The sequence below is a fragment of the Mytilus galloprovincialis genome, chromosome 5 (assembly GCF_965363235.1).
Source record: "Mytilus galloprovincialis chromosome 5, xbMytGall1.hap1.1, whole genome shotgun sequence".
NCBI classification, from domain to species: domain Eukaryota; kingdom Metazoa; phylum Mollusca; class Bivalvia; order Mytilida; family Mytilidae; genus Mytilus; species Mytilus galloprovincialis.
This window is the reverse complement of record NC_134842.1, coordinates 49,680,748-49,703,424: the sequence shown is the minus strand read 5'-3', so window position 1 is coordinate 49,703,424 and position 22,677 is coordinate 49,680,748. Positions and strand designations below refer to the sequence as shown.

The 22,677-nt window shown below is 31.7% G+C and overlaps 1 protein-coding gene across 1 annotated transcript; it reads left to right on the top strand.

The window, feature by feature from the left end:
• Positions 1-12,828: 12,828 nt before the first annotated feature.
• Positions 12,829-19,794, top strand: LOC143075975 (uncharacterized). Its single transcript, XM_076251581.1, has 5 exons — positions 12,829-12,847; positions 15,478-15,549; positions 16,445-16,526; positions 17,721-18,032; positions 18,924-19,794. The coding sequence occupies exons 2-5, from the start codon at positions 15,481-15,483 to the stop codon at positions 19,553-19,555; spliced, it is 1,095 nt and encodes a 364-aa protein (XP_076107696.1). The 5' UTR covers positions 12,829-12,847; positions 15,478-15,480; the 3' UTR covers positions 19,556-19,794.
• Positions 19,795-22,677: the final 2,883 nt, after the last annotated feature.

Genomic DNA, 22,677 nt, shown 5'->3' with positions numbered 1-22,677 from the left:
ACTCCGCATACCTATTGTTTGAAAACATCCAAGCAAACATATGCATAGCAAGCAAGTCAATCAAAGTTTTTTTTTGCATGCTTTTATAGAAGAGCTGTACTATATAATGCAAAGAAGCGTTTAAGTCTTTCGACAAAAAATACTATCAATAATTATTTCTTTTTGTCCTATGTAAACTTCCATACCATTTCCTTCCATTCATGATCATAAAATTGAACTGTAAAATATTCTTGGTACCTTCTTAGTACCTGCGAATATTCGTTGTTCAATAATGTGTGTCTTTGTGTTATTATTTTATGTGATAAATTGTTGTGTTGGTACACCACTGTAACAATGAAGGAGGAACTGAGGAGGGTTGGTTGGGTGGAAGTGGGGAGGGGTATGCGGAGCGCTAACAAACATGTCTATGCGGCATGGGCTTTGATCATTGTTGAAGCATCAATGTAAGGGGCATTTAATATCTTAATAAAACTATTCTTATTTTAGATACTATATATTGTTATCTGATATTGGACGAAATATGTTGCCTTTTTATGTAATTATGTAATACAAGTTACGCTCATTTGAAAACACATATTAAAGAGCCAAATGGATGCACAAGAGCTAAAATAGGAGTCATAGATCCTATTGACAACAATTATCTGCCCAATTTTATTGATTTTGTAACATTTGTTTCAAATATGACCAACTTCTTATCCAAAATCACCAGCACCGTATCAGGACCCACCAGCACAATGACAGGACTCACCAGCACAGTATCAGGACATGAATAAATTGAGAAAATGCTGAATTTTAATAAATTGCAATGTTTTTTCACAAAATTGTTTTGTCGTGTGGATTGCGGTATAGAAAGCGGACTCCATGAGCATTTTTGATTTATTTTTTCAGTTCTAGATTTTCTGAAAATGAGCATTTTTGTGTTACGCTTACTGAAACAGTTTAGAGGGTCAACTTTTTAAAGGTTTACATATGAACCCATAAGAAACAAAAAATAGTTGGATGCATGTCGGGTATCAGTTGAATGTATGTTTAACATCAGTTCCTCTCCTCTAGCTGGTTTGGAAGTACGTTGGTATTTATAAACAATATATGTTTATTGTTGGAAAATATAAAATCTAATTGTATGAGCTTTTAGAAACCGGATTAAAACAAATTCTCTTGTGTTTTCCTTCAATTTAACCATAGCACTTTATGTTTTTTTCAAACTTCGAATGGTTCTCTTTGGGTTTTATTGTTTTTATTTATAAATCGACTCACAGAAGGAGGAGCTGACCCCAAAGTAAATAGTACTGTACGGTTCGTTGAGAATAAAGCAGGATAACGTAGAACATTTGTATATTTCAGGAGATCTCATAATACAAATGCAAATTAACAAAAATGCATGTGTATACCGGTTACTTGTACTATGGTTGGTCAGGAACGTACTATATTTTACACTTTATATAAAAATTCATCGACTTGCGATGGCTTATTTCAGGATACTTGTTATCTTCAAATAAATGATTCCACAAATGTATATCCATTTCTATTAATTTGAACTTCTTACTTGGTGTTCAACCTTTCCAAATAAAATTCACAGTCATAATGTACGTGTACCCCATAACCATGATATCGTCACAAAAAACTTCTAGAGAATAATGAAATATAACAAAACTATTACAAATCTTTAAAGGAGTCTTGTTTTCATTCTCTTCATTTGTTATATGTTTTATACAATAAGGCAAACTGTTTTAACTATGACTATTAGCTTGAGAATACCAATTGCACCGTTTTATTTATCTAATTTTTGTAATCACTTTAAAGTTTTATGTTCAGAAAACATCAACTCTATTATGCATTTTAATCGTCTAAGTATATACCAAAACTTATGAACCACACAAGAGCTGATTTTTTTTTATTATTAAATTATGGGGTATATACAAAACATATTCAAAATTTGCGGGTACAAAATATGCACATTTTCAGAGACACATATTTAATATACACAGAGACATATATATGCTTATTTCTCTGCTATTAAGATTTGAGTGTGGCTATAGCTGTATAAGTATGAATACTATTGCTGACGGGATATCGTCTCTTTCTTTGCGATGGATTACATGTATAAGGTAGCAATAAACAGTTTGGAAAAAATACTAAAATTTGCCCTTATGAATTTAACCACCCCCTTTTCATTGCTTTCTTGCACTAACAAGCTTACTGTTTGCGTCATATATGGGCATATGTATGTAATCAGAATCTTCCATAGATTTTATATCCAGTATATAAAATGGTAAAATATAATTTCGTTTTGGTGTATCCATGGCAACAATCTGCATTTATTTGTTTTAAAATATTGCAAAAAGTGGGGGAAAGATGTCACATATTTCCCTAAAATGTGGCCAAAAGTAGAATTTCAAAGGCTTGAAGTAATACCTTTTCTGAAACTGTGTACATATATCATTCAGCAAATCCAATGAAAATCATATGTCTTTCATCTCGTTTTTTGGTAAAATTGCGTCAAATACTTCGTGTAGAAAAAGAGTGTTTGTAAACAGTACATTAATTTCTGGACCGATGGCCGGTCTAACTATGAAAATACGGATTGTCAAACAGAAAACAGCCCATAAAACATGTATAAAAAATAATCTTGATGCACTTATAAACCATCTTTGAAGGCTAAATTAGCACTCATCCGTCTAAAAATGAATTTTATTACACAATAACTTTCCTATTTGACAAATCCAAAATGCGAAACTAAACTCCTAACTGTATTGCTAACTAAAGCGTTTAAATTTAAATCAAGATATGATCCATGTTATCTACGTGATCCTTAATATTCACTCATTCTTCAAGAGTATTTTCTTAATTTAACATTATTGTTAATTGGTTACGTATTGCCTTAACCTTAATCATGTTCAACGGATTTCTATAATCTAACGTTTACCTTGACATATAACGAATGTGACTACACACTGCATCCCATTTATGTATTAACTGCGAGTAATTTTAAATTCAAATTTCATTTTTTTTCTTTGTTACTCGTTTTATTTTCTTATTCTTCATAGTTAAACTATCTTACGAGTTAAGTACATGTTCAAATGCTTTAAGTAAGTTGTTACATAATTATTCCAGGTTAAGGGATAGGAAGCTAGAGAGCACGCTTCCACTAAAAGTACATTGTCTTTAAATATTTTTCTTTTTCAATTATAGCTTGCTTACTTAACAATTGTACGTATTGTTAAAAGGCTGACCTATAGTTGGTTTGCTCACATTACACGTTAAGCCGAGGTCAGCTCGACCATTGTTCGTTCGGCCTTATTTGTTAATTATAAACGCGGTTTTTTCATGAATAAGTATTTGGTTTTGGTTATTTGAAATAAAAGGTAAAATTATAAACAAAAATGATTTTGATATGAACTAATACATGAGGGGGAAGATACCACAGGGACATTTGAGCTCATAACATTAACTACAAAGCCATGGCTAAACAGGTAAAAGTAAAACAGACAAACTATTATACACGAAACTCAACATAGAAAAAGAACAACACAAACCCAACCAAAATTAGGGGTGATATCATGTGCTTCGGAAGGGTAAGGATATCCTACTCTTCATATGACACCCGTCGAGCTGCTTATGTTGGTACAAATTCGGTAATAAGTCTTATTTGATATTTTTCGAGCTGTTTGAGTTCAAATGTAGGTTTTGTATTTAAGTTTTAATGACAATTGTTTGGTATAAACTTCACCAATAATGTATTGCCTTGTGCTTTGTGTTGCATGCAGGGTGTTATAAGAAGCTTTTATAGTATAAAAATAAACGAGTTTCTTGAAATATTAATGAAATTATTCAACTTTACAATAGATTTTTATACAAAACTAATGATCATATGCAGGTTTTTTTATACTTATTTCACATCTGTAACATTTTATCGTCAAATACTATTTGATGCAGTGTTGTCGATCACAAGCTTAGTAACTTTCGTGTTTATTGCCGAAGTTGACTGGATCGTTACATTCATTAGTTATTAAACATATTACTTGGAAAGCATAACGAGAATGTGAATTGAAAAAGTGTTATACTCAAATAACGCATTATCCTGCATCTAATATATATATATAAACTTAGACAGTAATGTTACAGCAGAATTGCACTTCATGATAATTTGACATGTACAAACACATTTATTAAGTAGCAAGTACTATGAATATGACAAAACAGAAATGTTTTAACTTCAAAATATAAAGATTTATTAAAAGGATATGCCCTTATATTAATCAAAGTTGACATGTTATATAAGAGATTCATTAGATACAGATACGAATATTTATAAATGACTATGTCGTAAGTCTTGATTAAAATACAATAAAAGATCAGGAAGGTTCATGTGGTAAATTGTTTAATGTTTTTGTTTTCATGTACTTGTAAAAGCAAGATTAATTGAATGTGGAAAATAACATGTTTACTAAACAAACTGAACGCGGATTTGAAGGGAATTTTTTTCTCTTTTTTTTTATATGACTCGCTTGTTGAATAGCGGTTATTTTACAAGGTATGTTTATATAAAAGATCCTGCAGTTGTTGTGATAAATTATATACAAAACAATGTTCACATTAGCTTGCAGGATCATTTTCAGTATTGTTCTGATATTTGACTTCAATACTGAAGTATCGGGTATGTATATTTTTTCTATTCAATTTAAGATGTAGTTAAGCACAGTTATTTTCTTCGTCCAATAAGTCCGTCAATTTCGTTAAATTATTCGACATAAGAGTATAATGTATACGAAACACGCATCTGTCGTATTTATTTATTATCCTGGTACCTTTGATATAACTTGTGATATTAGTTTTATCCGACGAGACACTTTAAATAGCGATATAACTATCTGTAAACAAAAAGACTCGGTGGTTTTATCATAACATCTTCCTTAATGTACATCGTTTGTATAGATAATGTCGATACATACACTTTAGAAGAAAACACTAAAGACAGTATGGATTTATTAGGAATATTAATATGAGTTAAATATGTTTTGGACTTGATAAGCATATGCTGCTACGCACATGAACTGCATTTTAAAATTAGCTAGAGATTTGCTTTTGTCTATTTCTATTAAATCTAGTTAGCTCATTTTGAAACTTTTGTGGTCTTTTAAAAAAATGACCGGAAAAGTAAAAGATGAATATATATTACCAGACTTTTTGATACTACATGTACCTTAAAGAAGTTTAGTGTTCAATTAATAACATATAATTTCTACTCATAGATATAAAAAAGAAGATGTGGTATGAATGCAACTCACCATAAGAGACCAATCAACCTAGAAATTAATAGTTATAGGTCATTGTACGGCCTTCAAAGCCCAAACCTCATAGACAGCTAAAAAGAGATCACCAACAGAAAATTTTCAAACGATAAACAAATCATTTAATTAATGTACAAAAAAACTAACGAAAAATTTATATGTAACACAGCAACAAACGACAACCACTTAACAGAAGGCTCCTGACTTCGGACAGGTACACACATACAGAATGTGACGTCGTTCAACATGTCAGTGGGATCTGAACTCTCCCCTAACCTTGGACAGTGATGTAACCGTACAGAGTATATTGTTTTTTCAACATTCAATGTAAATACCTTTAAACGTATTTGAATGTTCGGAAATATAAAAAGGTCAATGTAAATATTTAAGAATTGAATGCTTCTTTTTGGAACTTTATTGGGGTGTAAAAAAGTACATTCGCGCTTCGTCTAAAATTGTGCGCACGGTCAACGCTTTTACAATTATGAAGTTACAAAAAGAAGCATTCAATACTTATATATAATTTTTTTTTTAGCAAAGATCATGAAAACACGAATTTTATCGTTTTTTATATAATTTACCTGTGCACTTTATTTTCGGACCTCGTGTTATCTAAGTTTAATTGTGTAATGAAATTGCTTAAGGAATAACACGTGATGTGCAGTTAGCCAATAAGAATAACGTATTGAAATGAAACATACATCTAATGTAATTATTGAAACTTAAACAAATAATATTATTGCTGACAAAAGCATGTCTAAGGATTTTGTATATAAACAAGTATGAAATGGAAAAAAAAACATTAAGCTGTATGAAAGAGAGGAAGAAATAAAGTTGAATTTGATCAAAACGATTAAATCAGACATCGGGTTACTGGGTAATTAATTGTAATTTTTACGAAAAAGTCAGACGAGTGTAAATGATTAATGTAAAGTAGAAGACATGAGAAGCAAACACACTTATTTCGTGATCAATTTTACTGACATAATTTTTTAATGTTATATAACGTTCTTTAGAGTTGAATGACAAGTAATTTAGCAATGCAAAAAAAGAATTGACATACCGTTTATATCAAATTATTACAGGTGGAACAGTACCACCACCATGTAGAATGAAATGTCCGCATGTCCCTCCTGGTACAGTTAGCCATTGTGCTGAAATGTGTACACCAGGTAGCTGTAAATTCGGACTGATGTGCTGTTCTATTGGCTGTGGGAAAGACTGTAGAAGAGAAAGCCTTGTTTGTGGATAAAGCAAACATGTGGTAAGATATTATTATATATCATTGAAAAAATCTTCTGGTGTTTCATAAGTGTTGACGTTTTTTTTTTTCAAATTCATTTTATAAGGGTATTTCTTATGCAACATTTTAAAGAGTTCATATCATTTAATTGTGTGCTCTTTTAAGTCATCAAAGTCTTTCAAATTGAAAAAGAGATGATGCATTTGTTTTTTATAACTAAATGACTACTTTTATACAAAAACTTATTTACATATCCCTTTTTCTCAAGACGCTAACTTTTTATTGTTTGCCTTCAGTTAACAATTTGCAAATATATTTACCGTATGCAGTGAACTCAGCGAGACCTTTCTCATAAAAATCCGGTGATCGCAATACGCATAGATCTTTAATTGAAATAAACTATATGATATTATTGTACATGTTATACACGTGCGTAATATCAATGCTTCTTTGCTGCCATATTTTCACTTTATAGCAGACCGAGAGAAATCATTTTTACGATTATACAATATGGATGCGTAAAAAATGGTAAAATCGTGGACAGAAGAATAAGTTTTTGATATACACATGTATTGGTTAAAAAATAGGATAAACATTATTTTTCCCCAATGATTCGCTACATGTGACTTTATTGGTATATATCATTTTTCAAATGTGATTCAAGTTTTACACATTGTTATATAAAAATACATTTATTTAAGATAAACTTTTAATTGGATGTGAAATACATTTGATTTGATATTGAGGTATATTGCTTGCATTCATTATGCGAATATTTTCCATGTTGTAGGTACAAATATGAAAGAAAACAGATAAAAAGAAACGACATAATATTGTTTTACATAGATTTGAAATGATCGTTTATAAATTTTGAAATTATAAAGAACCTTAAATTTCAACTTCCTAGGTCAAAGTTAACCTAAGATGGATTTGGCTAAAAAAAAATGCATATTCCTTTGTTAACTTAGCTCCCTAATTATGAGGGTTTTTCTAAAACTCTGGATTTAAAATAATTGGTTTAAGTGTTCCTGATGAGGGAAAATCCAGAGTAGTGCTTCGAATGCATGAAATGTATATAGGATTGTTTTTAAATGGATTTATGTGATTTTAACATCGGTTAACTACTACCATCACTACTGCCCTGAATTAATTTACTAGATCTATAAGTTTTCATTGATCATATCTTAATCAACTCACCATAGATACCAGGTTGAACATTGTGTACAAAAGCCACACGTTAGGTAAACAAAAGACTTATCATTAAATAAAAAGTTGTAAGGTTAGATCAAATACATGTAAAAATTAAATGAGCATCGAAGACCCATGTATAAAGATCACAAAATAGACGATAATTATTTGCATCAGTTTGGTTGTGAAGGATTTTTATTAAAACGGTTCCAACGAAGATAGTAACAACAAATTACAATTAAAAGCGATCCTTTTCTGTAATAAATTTGTTTTTTTTTCTTGTGACCATACAGATGTTCCAATCACCCCTTGGATATTTACACAGGCAAACACAATGGAATATATTAATTTAAGGTAAAGTTTGCGACACCAAAAGGACGTCAATCTATTCACAACGACAACGTTACTCAAAAACCAAATTATTGGACGTCATGGAAATGTAGTCAAATTCACTGAAAGATTTCCTATAAAGGACTCTGTTTTTCTCCATTTCAAAGACAAAATTAACAGCAATGGGCAATGTGACAACTAAAACATCGGTGAAACTAAGGACCCTAGATTGACTACAAAGGAGTAGGTCCAGTAAAACCCTTTTTTGGCCCCAAAATATAGCAGTTTTACAAAATTGTTAAAATGTAAATTTTTAGTTATTTATTGGAAAGTAGAATGCTTATGCTATATAAACTATTTTTGACAATACAATGCACATATATCATGTATATCGGGTACTAGCATCATCAAGTCTTGCTACATTACTGAAATCTTCACAATTTTAGCATTTTAGCAGATGGTATTTGTTAAAAATGAAAGTGACCGCATTTGTTTTCATTCTTAATATTGAAATGAAAGTTGTTTTTGATGATAATTCATAACATATATAAAGGTTGAGAACACGGATGCGGCCACTTTTATTTTTGACAAATACTATCTGTAAAACGACATTTTTTGGCATATTTGATAGATTTTTCATATTAAAGCTAGAATCGGAGCGTTTTGAATGGCTAAATCAGTTAAAGTCTTTCACATAAACTAATTGAATCAACTAAAATAGACATTTAAGTGTTTAAAAAGTGTCAGATAAACCTGAAATATGAGGCCAACATCGGCTCTTACCGGACCTACTCCTTTGTTGATATAGTGGATGTGTTGAAATGATCGACTCTGTTCACATACTTTAATCAAACAGATCATGTGGGTGCATTTGGCTGACGCGTCTTATCTCGACCGAATACCCCGATTTGTTTATGAAAAATAAAATAGATTGCAACATTAAATGGAGAGGACTGACACTACTAGATATACTTGAAGAGAAAGCATTCAAATATTGTGATTTTTTAAGAATAACAGAACACACACAAACTTTTTATTATTTTGCATATTCATGATAGCAGTTTTATTGTATGTAAACTGACAGAAATAAAAAAAAAAAGTACATATTGTTTAGGGATTTTAGTATTGTTTAGGGATTTTAGTATTGTTTTAATTCATAATTTTAAAACTTTAACAATGTTAACTATTGTCACTTTTAATATGAAATAAAAGATGACAAAGAAGGTATTTCTAATCAAATGAATAAATGGGAATGTGGAGTATGGATCAATGCAAATTGACGGAATAAATAATCCAACGACAGCTGAACTGTATACAGTTTTAAACAATAGACATGTATTGAAATTGCCAGTCGGCACTTTAAAAACTATTTCCCTGAAACGTACATCAATGTTAATTATAATCTAGCTCCAAAAGATAGGTGTATACCTGTCCGTCTTACATGTGTGCCTCTGCCCGTTTGTTCTATGGACGTTTCGTTGTATTTGTCAAAATAAACAAAACAAAGATCCTGTACATGTGTATCACGCTTCATTTTATGTCATACAGTGTGATGTATTTCAATGGTCAATGTTTCAACTTTTCGAGCGTCACTGCTGAGTCTTTCGTAGACGAACGCGCGTCTGGTGCGAATATAATACATCAATCCTGGTATATATGACGAATTATTTCGATTCTAATAGGACAAATTCGGTAATTTTGTTAACCGTGAAAGCCCTATACATACGATACTGTTTTGGCTGTTTGTTTTACCCAATTTCGTATATATCAATAATATTGTATAATTCAATGATTATTTTTTAATCGCATTTCTCACTGACATATATGTTCTTCCAATGTAATTTTATTCGTTCTGAGGCGTACAAGAAGCTTTAAAATGCCCGATACTTACATTTGAATTTTTGTTTAAGGAAAAATATTTGTGACGTCACCTTGTTTCGTTACCATGACTAGACAATAACATCATTTCGCGGAATTTTCTTTTTATGAAATTGTACCATGAAAATTTAATTGAAAATAGACAGATTTATTTATTTTGCTGTAGAATAGAGATAAATATATTGTAATTCAATCTTTACCTTCGTAAACTTGGGATTTTGATGTCGAAAATTGACAATATCTGGCAGTATAAATAAGTTGGTCGTAACCTTGGATCAGCCGTTTTTGTGTAATACTGTGTTTGCACTAAAGGTAGATATATTGCGATTATACTAGTTGTCGATAATAGGTCGTTATCATTATAGAATTATACAGATAATCACTGTACAATCATACAAAACACTATAGGTTAATAGTATTTATAGTACAGAATACTGTAAAAATTAATTGCTGTCGGGTATTTGATCTTTCTGCACTCAAACCTCGCAAGTAATATTTATATCTTAATCCAATTTTTGTCATGATCTGATTGTGAATAATTCTCTGTATAGTAAGGGTATATAGTGCGTTTTTGTGTATTTACTGTGGTCTGTTTTCAAGTGTATCAATAAGTAATATAATAGCCATATATGGAGTTCGGTACTTTTCCCTCTTTTTTCAGTTCCCAAAACGGAAAATGAAAAGAAAATATCGTGCTATTTGAAAACAATGATAAAAGAGAGGCGGCGAAAGATACTAAAAGAACATTCAAAATCCTGAGTCGAAATCAAACTGACAACTAGCATGAATAGATGGCAAAAAAATGAAAAAGACTTACAGATAAACAATAGTTCCCGTCACTTAACATAGACCACTAATATATAATCAAAACTACCAAAAACTGGGGGTGGGGTAATTTTAGGTGCTATTGTAGTTTAAGCAGATCATGCACCACATGTTGCACCCGTGGTGTTGCTCATATTCGAACAAACCACGTTACAAGTCTAATTCGGTAGGTCACTTTCGGGAAAAGGGGACGACATAGAAGTTTAATACTACACTAGGAACAAATTCGCAATCATCTGTGAAAATGATAATCCATAACAGTCAACCAACTCGATACGGCGTCCGTTAAACTTACAATAGGAAGATTTCAACTTAACCACTTGAAACTCTTTGTTAACACCTTCCTTGTGAGCAGCACCTGTCTATCAAGAAAATCATGATAAGACATTGATGTCGTTTACATAAAAACATATACATTGTCTTCCAATTAAACGATTTAAAAACCCAAAAAGGTAATATATTTAACTTTCAGTTTCATATCGAATAAAGCTAAAAATAACTGAGTTGTATTTCCATTCCTGTTGTAAAAATATCCGATTTTCGGAAAATATCAGAAGTGGATCCACAGGCAATTATTATTGAAAGTTGACAGAATTGCGACATTATTTTACACTCCCATGGTTAGAATAAGTCCTGATTTACTCTCTAAATCGTTCAATATATATAATTGACGAACTTGATAACATTATAGTACTTTTAATTCATTTACGTTTATCATGTTTATGGAGTGAGAAAAACTTGCAATTTCGTGGATATTTGATTTCGTGGTGTTGCCAAAGTTACAAAGTTCATATGGAAGATTTGTCATTTGTTGGACATTTACATTCCTGCTTTTTTGTTAATCCCAAAGTCAATAACAATTGTTATGAAACGATTAATAATGACACAGAAATTGAGGAGCAATGCGATCGTGTCTTTTTTCTTTTAGATAATTTTATAATTATCTAGTAAGTAAAATATTCAATATTCCCATATAACAAGGATACTTAATCAACATCTTCCTATATGTTAAGCTTCATGCAAATAGTAGTAAACTATCAGCTAATAACAATTTTGCAAGTTTTAAAAGGTTTGAGATTTGTTTTAATTTTTAATTTTAGACTATTTGTGTGTATACATATAATCAGAACAACCATTATAACGTCTTAAAAATAAAATAATTGAAATTAGACTACTTTAATCCGTAAATTATTTTGTGTTATGACTGTGTGATACTCAGAAAATATGTTTTTATTGTCTCCCTCTAATGCAATTACATAAAAAAAATTAAATGAAAACATACGTTATTATCTATCAGAAAAAAAATACCGTTTTAACGTTTTGTGTAATTTCACAATTTATTAAAAGAATCAACAGAATTCTCAAAAACGTTTTCAACCTTTATTCTGTTTTTGATACGTATGGAACTTAAATGTCAATATTGCATTAACGTCCCTCACTTATCTATCAAAAAGTGTGTTACCTCTTGAAAAGATGTTGTTAAAGTGCACTTGACAGGTGTAAATCTATTTTTAGTTTCTAAATCAATTTTACGAGGATAATTGTCCATGTTTTAAAAATAGATTAATCGATATACCGAGGAAAAACCAATTATGACTGCAGAAATAGGATTTCCAAAATTATGTAACATATGTACATGTTAAAACAAGGCAACCTAACTAGTCAAACAATTACTATATAGTACCTAGTACGTTATCTGAATGGAACAATCATTCTTTTATTTTTGCCTGAATTTTACTAAAATGCGAAATCCTACAATAACTCCGGCATTAATAGTCACTCTCCGTGGGTGCTCACACGTGCACGTGAATGTATGGCAAAAAAAATGGAATAGTTTTAGAAACATAAAATAAAAAGTCAAAACTGCCAAAATTAAATAACAAAAATACTGAACTCCGAGGAAAATTCAAAACGGAAACTCTGTAATCAGATGGCAAAATCATAATCTCAAACACATCAAACAGATGGATAACAACTGTCATTTGTCCTGACTTCATATAGGCATTTTTCTATATAGTAAAGGATAAATTTAACCGTGTTTTAAAGCTAGCTTAACCACTTATTATACTTTCACTCATTTGTGTTTCAAAAGGTAAGTGTGTTTATGTTTACTTTCTGATAAGTATTGCAGTATAACTAATACAGTTGACATTAATATCTGATTAGATAATGCTACCCTTTATCGACAAGTCCTCATCTGACCTGGTATGGTGAGTTTATCATACCCATTCAAACAGATGACTGTAAAAAATTATAATACAATTACATTTGAAAGGAAAAACGTTTTCAAAGATTCGATCCAAACAATTGATTTAATTCGCATTTCGACAAACTTTGATAGAATCGGGGTTTTTTATTCATTTTTTTTTAACGTTGGAATTAGGCCCTAATCAAAAATTTAAATAACTGTTACAAAAACTAGATTTGCTTTAAATTTTTCTTGTGCTAAACATGATCAATGGTGGTTATACAAAGACAAATCCTTGACATTATTTCAAGAAAAAATATTTTTTTATATAAAAATTATAAAAGGGTATATACATGTTAAAAACGCAAATGTAGTACATATATATAGTCAGTGACAACCCTACAACAGATGTATCCATCGGATCGCCATCAATGCTGGTGATACATGGCCGTGTACACAATGTATATACAACTCGTCTAAACATCAACCCAACAATGGTATATCTGTAAATTTGCTTTCGCAAATTTTTGGTTCTTCCCTCGCCGGGATTCGAACCCATGCTATTGTGATATCGTGACACCAAATCGCCTGCACTGAAGCCGTCCAGCTAGACCACACGACCACCTGGGCTGTATCACCATCATTGATGGCGATCCGATGGATACATCTGTTGTAGAGTTGTCACTGACTCAGACGTACTTATATATATATATACAACTCGTCTAAACATCAACCCAACAATGTTAGATCTGTAAATTTGCTTTCGCAAATTGTTGGTTCTTCCCTCGCCGGGATTCGAACCCATGCTACTGTGATATCGTGACACCGAATCGCCTGCACTGCAGCCGTCTCGCTAGACCACACGACCACCTGGGCTCTACTAAAATAGACCTTTCGCTGGCCGTGTGTTACCTTTATGATATATATTGATTCTTCTGGTTTATCTCTTCTTTTCTATTTTTAAGAGTTTTTTTTTACATCTCGTTCATTTTGATGATCTTTGTTGGAACACAATATTCAAAACATGAGTACCAAATCTGCCAATGTATGGGTCACAGAAAGAATTTCAAGTGAAACACAGGGGAACAAAATATATCTAAGTCATTTTGGATAATATATTTTACAGTTGAATATATAACCGGTCTTATAGATGTTTTGTTGAATACATGCAAATGTGCTTAATTATATACCGCTCAAATTAAGCTGCAATGTAGATACATGTACATTTTTGCTTTTGTATTTACATGTTGAAGTCGGAAAATTGATACACTCTATCACATAACCTCTGTGAAACAATAGACGAAACAATTTTGTTTGTTTTCGTTTCCTCTAACATTTCTAGATATCTGTATTCTTCAAACAATTCATAGATATCATCTGTATTTGATTGTCTAACTATTCGAAAATAGTGAGTCAAAATTACATCCTTATTTCATTTTCTATGACATCACTAATGATAAATTGCAATATACACCAGATTGTTGACTTTATTTGAGCGGTAGAAACGTCTCCTCTCTTCTGTTGTAAAAATTGTGTTGATTGATATTGTACTGCATGAAGTGTAGTGTAGTCGTGTTTGTGGTGGTTTTTTTTTTTTCGAATTGTAAATTATAAGAACGTACGTGTCAGTGTTTTAATTTCTTTAAATTCGGGTTTAAATAAAGGCAACAGTAGCATACCGCTGTTTGAAAGTCATAAATGAATTGAGAGAAAACGAATTCGGGTTACAAACTAAAACCGAGGAAAACACATCAAGTATAAAAAAAAACATAAAAAAACAAACGAAAATATAACACACACAGACACGAACTACAAGATACCAACTGTCATTTTCCTGACTTAGAACAGGACATTTTAATACCACATTGATGGGTTGAACCTGATTTTGTGGCTAGCCAAACTTCGCGCGTTTATGGCAATATCAAATATAACACTGAAAGGACAACATAAAATGACAAGACTACAGCACAAATAAATACAAGGATATACCAAATAAACGTTTTCACATACACATATTTATTCTTGTAATTACTAAGTATATCAATCAAGTGTAACTGGTTCTATGCCTTAATTGGTCCTGTAATTTGAAAAATTAAAATATTCTATTCTATACGTTCTGACAAAAAAAGACAACTTTGAATTAGTTTTAGTGCCTATAAATTTGTCGAAACATTTGCTCCATTAACATAAAAGTACGCAATAAGTATTTGAAAGTTTTCAGAAAAACAGAGATAAACCAAATATCTTATTTTTAGAATTCAAATTTCCATGTTCCTAAAATAGAATGACACAAATACTACGGGTATTTTCTGGACACGTTTAAAAGCTAATGTAACAGTTGCGGTTGATATCGTCATACGTTTGTAACCGCACAGGAAAGTAAGTCATTATTGTTATAAATAGTGCTCTTATCAATATACCTTGATACCATGCAATATGCAAAATTTGTAGCAATGTTAGTTTAAGTTGCTGCGTTTACATCTGTTTAACTTGTACATGTTGTATCATAAACAATAATACTGTTTTTCTTACAGAAAATGGGAAAGGAACTACAGTTATTTTTGAAAGGTCTGGAAGGTAAAACAACGATCATTCGCATTGATGAAGTAAGTCTGATTTTACATTTTTTGATTCGTGTATATTTAATGTCTTATCTGAGTGATTTTGTATAATTTTAATTGATCATGAGGTGGGGGTTGTGCGGTAACACAGTACGGCAGTTATCCTGCAAACTACTAATGACAAGCATAGTGAAGTGTCTGTGTCTCTTATACTAATTGACAAACTGCCAGTATTCCTCAATACGATCAGCGCTTGAGTTATTGCTACTGTTGCTTCCTCCACAAATATTTTCTTCTTCTTCAAAACATAAACACAATAGGTAGAAAGAGAAAGAAAGACTTATACTTACATGGACATCTACATGTATACTCATTTTAGTTGGTGTAGTAATTGTTTCTAACACCATCTTATTGCGTAAAAGAGAGACGAAAGATAGCAAAGGGATATTCCAAATCATTAATCGAAAATAAACTGACAATCGCTAGGCAAATATTCGAAAACCGACTAACAACAGTATACCATTACCAATGAAAAATAAAGACTATGCTGGATTGTGTCCTTATGTATTTTTGGAATCGAAGAGTTGTCTGAACCTTTTTAGTTTGGAATGCAATCATGGGTTGGTGAATTGTACAAAGGTAAATAATGACGACTCACACTTTTGTTTGCAAAATTCTTTTGGGATAATATTGTAACTTTAAAGTAATTAATTATGTAAGCGTGTTCCGGCTGATATTTTTGTACAGTAGTGTATCCGGATGACTTTATCAATTCCGATTTTGTATCCGTTCCTGTTGTGTTTTTTTTTTTTTTTTTAAAGCACATAATGGGGCATTTGTGTTGAAATGCAAAGCTTGTTTCTTTTTTAATGACAGCATGGTAATAACAGTTATCAAATATGCTTTTTTTTCTAAATGGTTTATTTTTTGTTAATTGCAGGATGCAAGTATTGCTCAACTGAGAAGAATGATTCATGAGAAAACGTTAATCAGCCTTGAGGAAATGAGAGTACTCTATTGTAGTGAGTATTTGCTTAATTTCGCAAGACGTGTATGCCATCATCTATTTAAATCGAAAGTGAAAGTACAATTTAATCAACATAATTTATTTACTAAATAGTTTATACTGACGTGATTGCGTTTAATTTTGATTTCTATAGTTAGTTCATATTCGCTCATGCATTGACTTAAAAATAATTGATCTTCTGATTTAAATGGTTTTTATTCTCTGATCCGGCAATTTGTGCGGTAAACAAGATTGTTATGAACACCGATTCCCTTGTCGTTTACAAAACACTTAAAATTTCCCGAAGATAAGTTATCAGCTATGCATGTGTTTGGATTAACCACTTAATCTTATATTACTTTGTTGCAGTGTTTTTCAATTAGGAACAGTATTGGTATTTATACATCTTATAACATCTGAATGTAAAAGACATAATGTGAATTTTGCTTTTTTTTAAATTGTATTACACGATGGGAATGCATCCTCTAAGTATCTAAGTATCTTCCTTATGTACTGTATATGAAAGAAGATAGAGAGATATTCATGAGAGATATTCATATCTATGGCTAATGTACATTTTTTGGAAGTTACAGAAGTCCAACATATTTTATTTATGGAAGTATTCTACAGTCGGGAAATCATACGAAAATAAATAAGGCTCGTGTCCGCATACGGAGGTTCTAAATGCAAAAGCCTTTCCTAACTTACTATCATATATGGTGTGTGCTCATTGTTGGAGGGTAGGGTGACTTATAGTCGATTTCTTCGAAGTCATGTACTGTGTAGTGGAGTCAAAGAGCTATCGCGTTGACAATCATACCTCATCATCATATTTGTATTTAAACCATGCCTTGATTTCCTATTGCTAAACATTGGAAATATATGTATTGTTTCTCAATTTATCAATGAAACATTTTTTTCATTTACTAGTGTTACATGAAAGATGTTTACTGTTAATTATTCGGTGCCACATGTTAAGCAGGATCCGCTTACCCTTATCACGAATTTGGATTGGGTTCGTGGTGCTCAGTCTTTAGTTTTCAATGTTTTGTTTTTGTACTATTGTTTTTCTCTCTGTTTTTCTGATTACCTTTTCCTTTTTTGCCAAGGCGTTATCAGTTTATGTTCGAATAATGAGTTTGAATGTCCCTCTGGTATCTTTTGCCTGTCTTTTAGAATAATAGAATAAATCGTATAATTTGTATTTTAGGTAAGGAACTCCGAGATACTGACGAGAATAGGAAGGAGCAATTTTTATCGGACTACAGAATTCAAGATGAAGGGAATCTTGTTTTAGTTCTTCGTTTACGTGGAGGATCTGATCAACAAGGACAAACGAATGGAACTGACACAGGAACGGTAGAAATTGTTGACTCTGATACCGTCGAAACAACCGAAGATCTTTCACCTCCTTTAAAAGTTTTGGGTCCTGATGTTGAACTGACCTCTGAACCCGACATGATAACATTTGATGATGACAAAGATGGACTGAGGGCAAAGATGCCATGTGGTCATGCTATAGGTAAAATGAAACTTTCAACTTTTTCAAAATCATACAATGAGCTAACGTCAAAATATCATGACGCAGTGCAAAAAAAAAAATTAAAACAAAATCGAAACATAAATAACCGATAAACAAATATTGTATGGAGCGTAAATTTATGAAAGAAACTTAGTCAACTATTCGAACTAATTTTGAAAATTGGATTATATTGATAAATTGAAGTAAAAAATGCATTAGTCTGCACTTGACGTACAGTTGATGCGTACCTAAAGTAGACTTAGCCTGTTGAAAGTTTTGATGATAATCTCAACAATACTCATGAGAGTTGGGTATATGTAAGTAACATAAGAAACAAAGAAGATGGGATACGACTGCCAATGACAAATCTATCCACCAGACTATGGTCTAATAGAGGATAAAGTATAACGGCCAATAACAAAAAGGCTGTTACACAGTACACGCAGACTTGTATTTAAAATAAAATAAACGTTTAACATGTACGGTTTTCAATGTTAGTCACGTACAACGGTTAAGATTTCCGCCATAATCAAAACAATGTGTTGGTCTCTAATAGACATTATATTCAACGTGTAATCAACATTGAAGAAAAAAAAGAAACCCACAGAACGGCATGTACCGAGAAAACTGTTCCAAACACATACCCAAAACCCTTCTCGTGCTCTTTCAAGGATCATGAATTTGCATTTTTGTTTGAAGGCAATACATAAAAGTTTATAGTTACAAACGTTTACCTATTTTTAAATTTATTTTTTCTTGTATTCAAAATTATTTAAAAGACAAATTGAAATCAAATTTGCACTGACATTTTCTCAGCCGACCCTTATTTATGATAACAAAATCATTATTCAATACTTTGCTGACATTAATTATTTCAATCTTTATTTTTAGGCCCAGAATCACTCACAGCTTACTGCAGGAGTCTACTAACAAGTGGAAAATACGAGTTTAGATGCCCACATATGGATCCATCTTACTGTGGTCGAATCTGGGAATTCTACACAGTAAATAAGTTAGCAGTTCTGACAAAGCAAGAAAGAAAAGAATTTGAAACGCAAATAGCAATGAATTTCCTTAGAAAAGCTGTTGGAATTCAAGAATGTCCTAGATGCCAATCTTACTGCGAGCGAATGGATCGGAAAGACGTTCGAGTAGTCTGTCCTGTATGTTCAAGAAAACCCGGTGGGAGGTTTGAATTTTGTTGGTTCTGTCTTCGAAAATGGTCAACGTCGGGCACTGCTGAATGTGGAAACCTTAATTGTTCAGGAGAAGATCCAAGAAAGAAAATTTTAAGAGAATGTCCAGAAAAAAAGGTTGTCGAGGTTAGTTGTCCTTCTGTACGTGCTTGTCCAAAATGTGGTCTAATGATTGAACACAGGGAAGCCTGCAAGCAAATGGAGTGTCTATGTGGACAGAAATTTTGTTTTATTTGCTTGAAAATGGCAGATGAAAGAGGCCAATACACCTGTGGAGCCTGGAACTTTAAATGTGTAAAAGCGCCCGTGCAGACTCAGCTTCCTTGAAATCTAAACAAAATGTGATAAATATACAATAGTCATGTGATTCCGGTGCAAGGGATCAAACAATGAAGTGAATAGTTTTTAATTGGTCTTTCAACAATAAATTTACGGTTTACTCGACATTCAGAAATGTCTCCATAACAATATTGTATGTGATGTTATTAACATGTTTTTTATTGTGTTTTGTTATTTATCGTTTGTATGTAATGGATAATTAGTTGGAAATTAAAACTTGTGTGGGTGATCCTATTGTCAATGTCTTCGGACAATGAAATATGTTTTTGATTTTAATTAATCATATTGATATATTTGTTGAGGTGCTTGTTTTTGTTAAAAAAAAGAGGGACGAAAGATACCAGAGGGATAGTCAAACTCATAAATCGAATATAAACTGATAACGCCATGGCTAAAAATGAAAAAGACAAACAGACAAACAATACTATAAATGACACAACATAAAGAAAAAACAACACGAACCCCACCAAAAACTAGGGGTGATCTCAGATGCTCCGAAAGGGTAAAAAGATCCTGCTCCACATGTGGCACCCGTCGTGTTGCTTATGTGATAACAAATCTGGTAAATAGTCTAATTCGGTAGGTCACATTCACAAAAGGGAAGGGGATTGTAGTTACGATGCTATCATTTGTGAAACGGTTATTCCATAACGGTCAATCAACTCGTGATGGCAACATGATTTCAACTTCACCATTTGGAAATCTGAATTTGATTGTTTCCTTGTGACAAACAACCCTCTATCAAGAAAATCATGATAGGAATTGTAAGCACGGGAATATTATATCTAGTTCGATGGAATAGATTCGTTCAACATATTCACAAAATTTTGAATTATTTAGTGAGAGAACATCATCTATATAGCGGAAGGTAGAGTTAAAGGATATTGCTAACTTTTTGTCCTTCTTCCTAAGAAGTTCTTGTATGAAGTCAGCCTCATTATAATAAAGAAAATCTCTGCAAGAAGAGGGACGTAATTTGTAACCATTTGAATGCCGACAGTCTGTTGAAAAACATGTCATCCGAACGTAACCATATGTTCTCAATCAAGAAATCAAGCATCTTGATAATGTCAGTTTCAGAGAATTTTTTGTTTGTAACAGAGTGATCCTTTACAAGGTAGGATGTATCCCTCCCTAAGACAAGATATTTGTTTCTACGTTGGCCATTTTTTTTATGAAACAACGCTTCTTTTGACTTAATTTAGATGAAACAAAATAAACTGTATATTGTTTGATTATTTTTTTTTTATTTTTTTTTTTATCTAAAAAAGACATTTATTATATGAATGTCAGTATTTTATCTTAACGAGATATGCACAGTCAGGACAATATGAGGTAAATTGTATTTTCAGAAATCATCATAACGTTAATGTTTTTCATGTTTATCTTTGACAAACATTCCAATTTTAGAAAAAAAAATCAAATTTTGTAAAAAAAAAGATTTTGTATAATGTAGGTATTTCCTATAACAAGGGTATAATAGCAGATTTCGTATTGTTCATATTTTAATCTGTTGAAAAAGAAAAAGTAAATTAGATTTTTAGAACGTTCCTTTCATATATAAAAAGTTTGCAAACATTCGTGCCAAAAACATATTTCATATAGCATAATATCATAATAACTCATTTGTATAACTATATATATACATATACACCTGTGGCATCCAAAGTCAATGTACAAAATTAGTTCCTGGTATCTGTGATGAGTTTATTTACAACCACTGGGTCGATGCCACTGCTGGTGGAGATTTATTTCCCCGAAGGTATCACCAGCCCAGTAGTCAGCACTTTTTGTGCTGACATGAATTATCATTGATATGGTTATATTTATAAATTTACTGTTTACAAAATTTAGAATTTTTAAAATACTAAGGCTTTCTTCCTCAGGCATATATTACCTTTGCTTGATTTGACAAAACGTTTAGGAATTTTGGTCTTCAATGCTCTTCAACTTCGTACTTTATTTGGCCTTTTTAACTTTTTTGGATTTGAGCGTCACTGATGAGTCTTTTGTAGACGAAACGTGCGTCTGGCGTATATACAAAATTAGGTCCTGGTATCTATGATGAGTTTATTTAAATGGTTTTTGTGTCAATAGATAACGTTTCAGCAAATCATGATATTGACCGAATTGAATCATTGATTTCAATAAATAAAGGAAGTGATACACATTGTTCATAAAAATCTTATGTGTCAAAGAAAACAATTTCCGCAGTGGCACACACAGACTATTTATTTATACATTATATTTTATTTCGTCCCAAATCAAAAAGTTGACTCATATCAGTGACATGTCTATCATTAATTCATTAAGAACGTGACATCCTACCAGCGACATCGAAATTATTTTTCACGCGCACACAATTTACATTGTTATCTAAACGAAATTGGAACCAAATGCGACGATATACAACGAATTAATCGTAATTCCATGCAGCTTAATCATAAATTACGTTTTTTAAGTATTGCATAACCATAACAAAACTCAAAGAACATCAAAAGAATATAATGACGGAATAGGTGCATATATGCGTCAGGGTTAAACATGTTTATTGAGATCTCAAGTTTCACCTTTACCTTTAATCAATAGAATTAAAGAAAACACAATGAAAGGCAAAATGAAAACAGAACTCCCAGTCTGATTTCATGCCAGCTCCAGTCATCATTTAAACTGATTGGAAGATGCATGATGTCTTCCGCATATGAAAAATTAACACAATTCCCGATCGTCAGGGGTTAGTATCATACTATCATAAGTAAAAAAACCACTTAACCCATATGATACCAACAACTGGTTTTAGACTAAATGTGTTGATCTTAGATACAAACACCCTTTAAACGAATCGATATTAATTCCTAAATATGCAATATTTACTGACCTTACCACGATATCATAACTGCATATTTCCCCCTTGTAACAAATCAGAACGTGTAATGTTAGATATATTGTTGATATACGATGTTCTTATCATTAACAATGCGAACTTTTCTGATTGGGTTCTATTATTTTATCCCCCAGAACTAAAAATTAAAGAAACAACAGCCACAGCCTCCTCTGTCTGAACTTTTGACTTATACCTCGAATTCGACATACAAAGTCATCTCAGTACC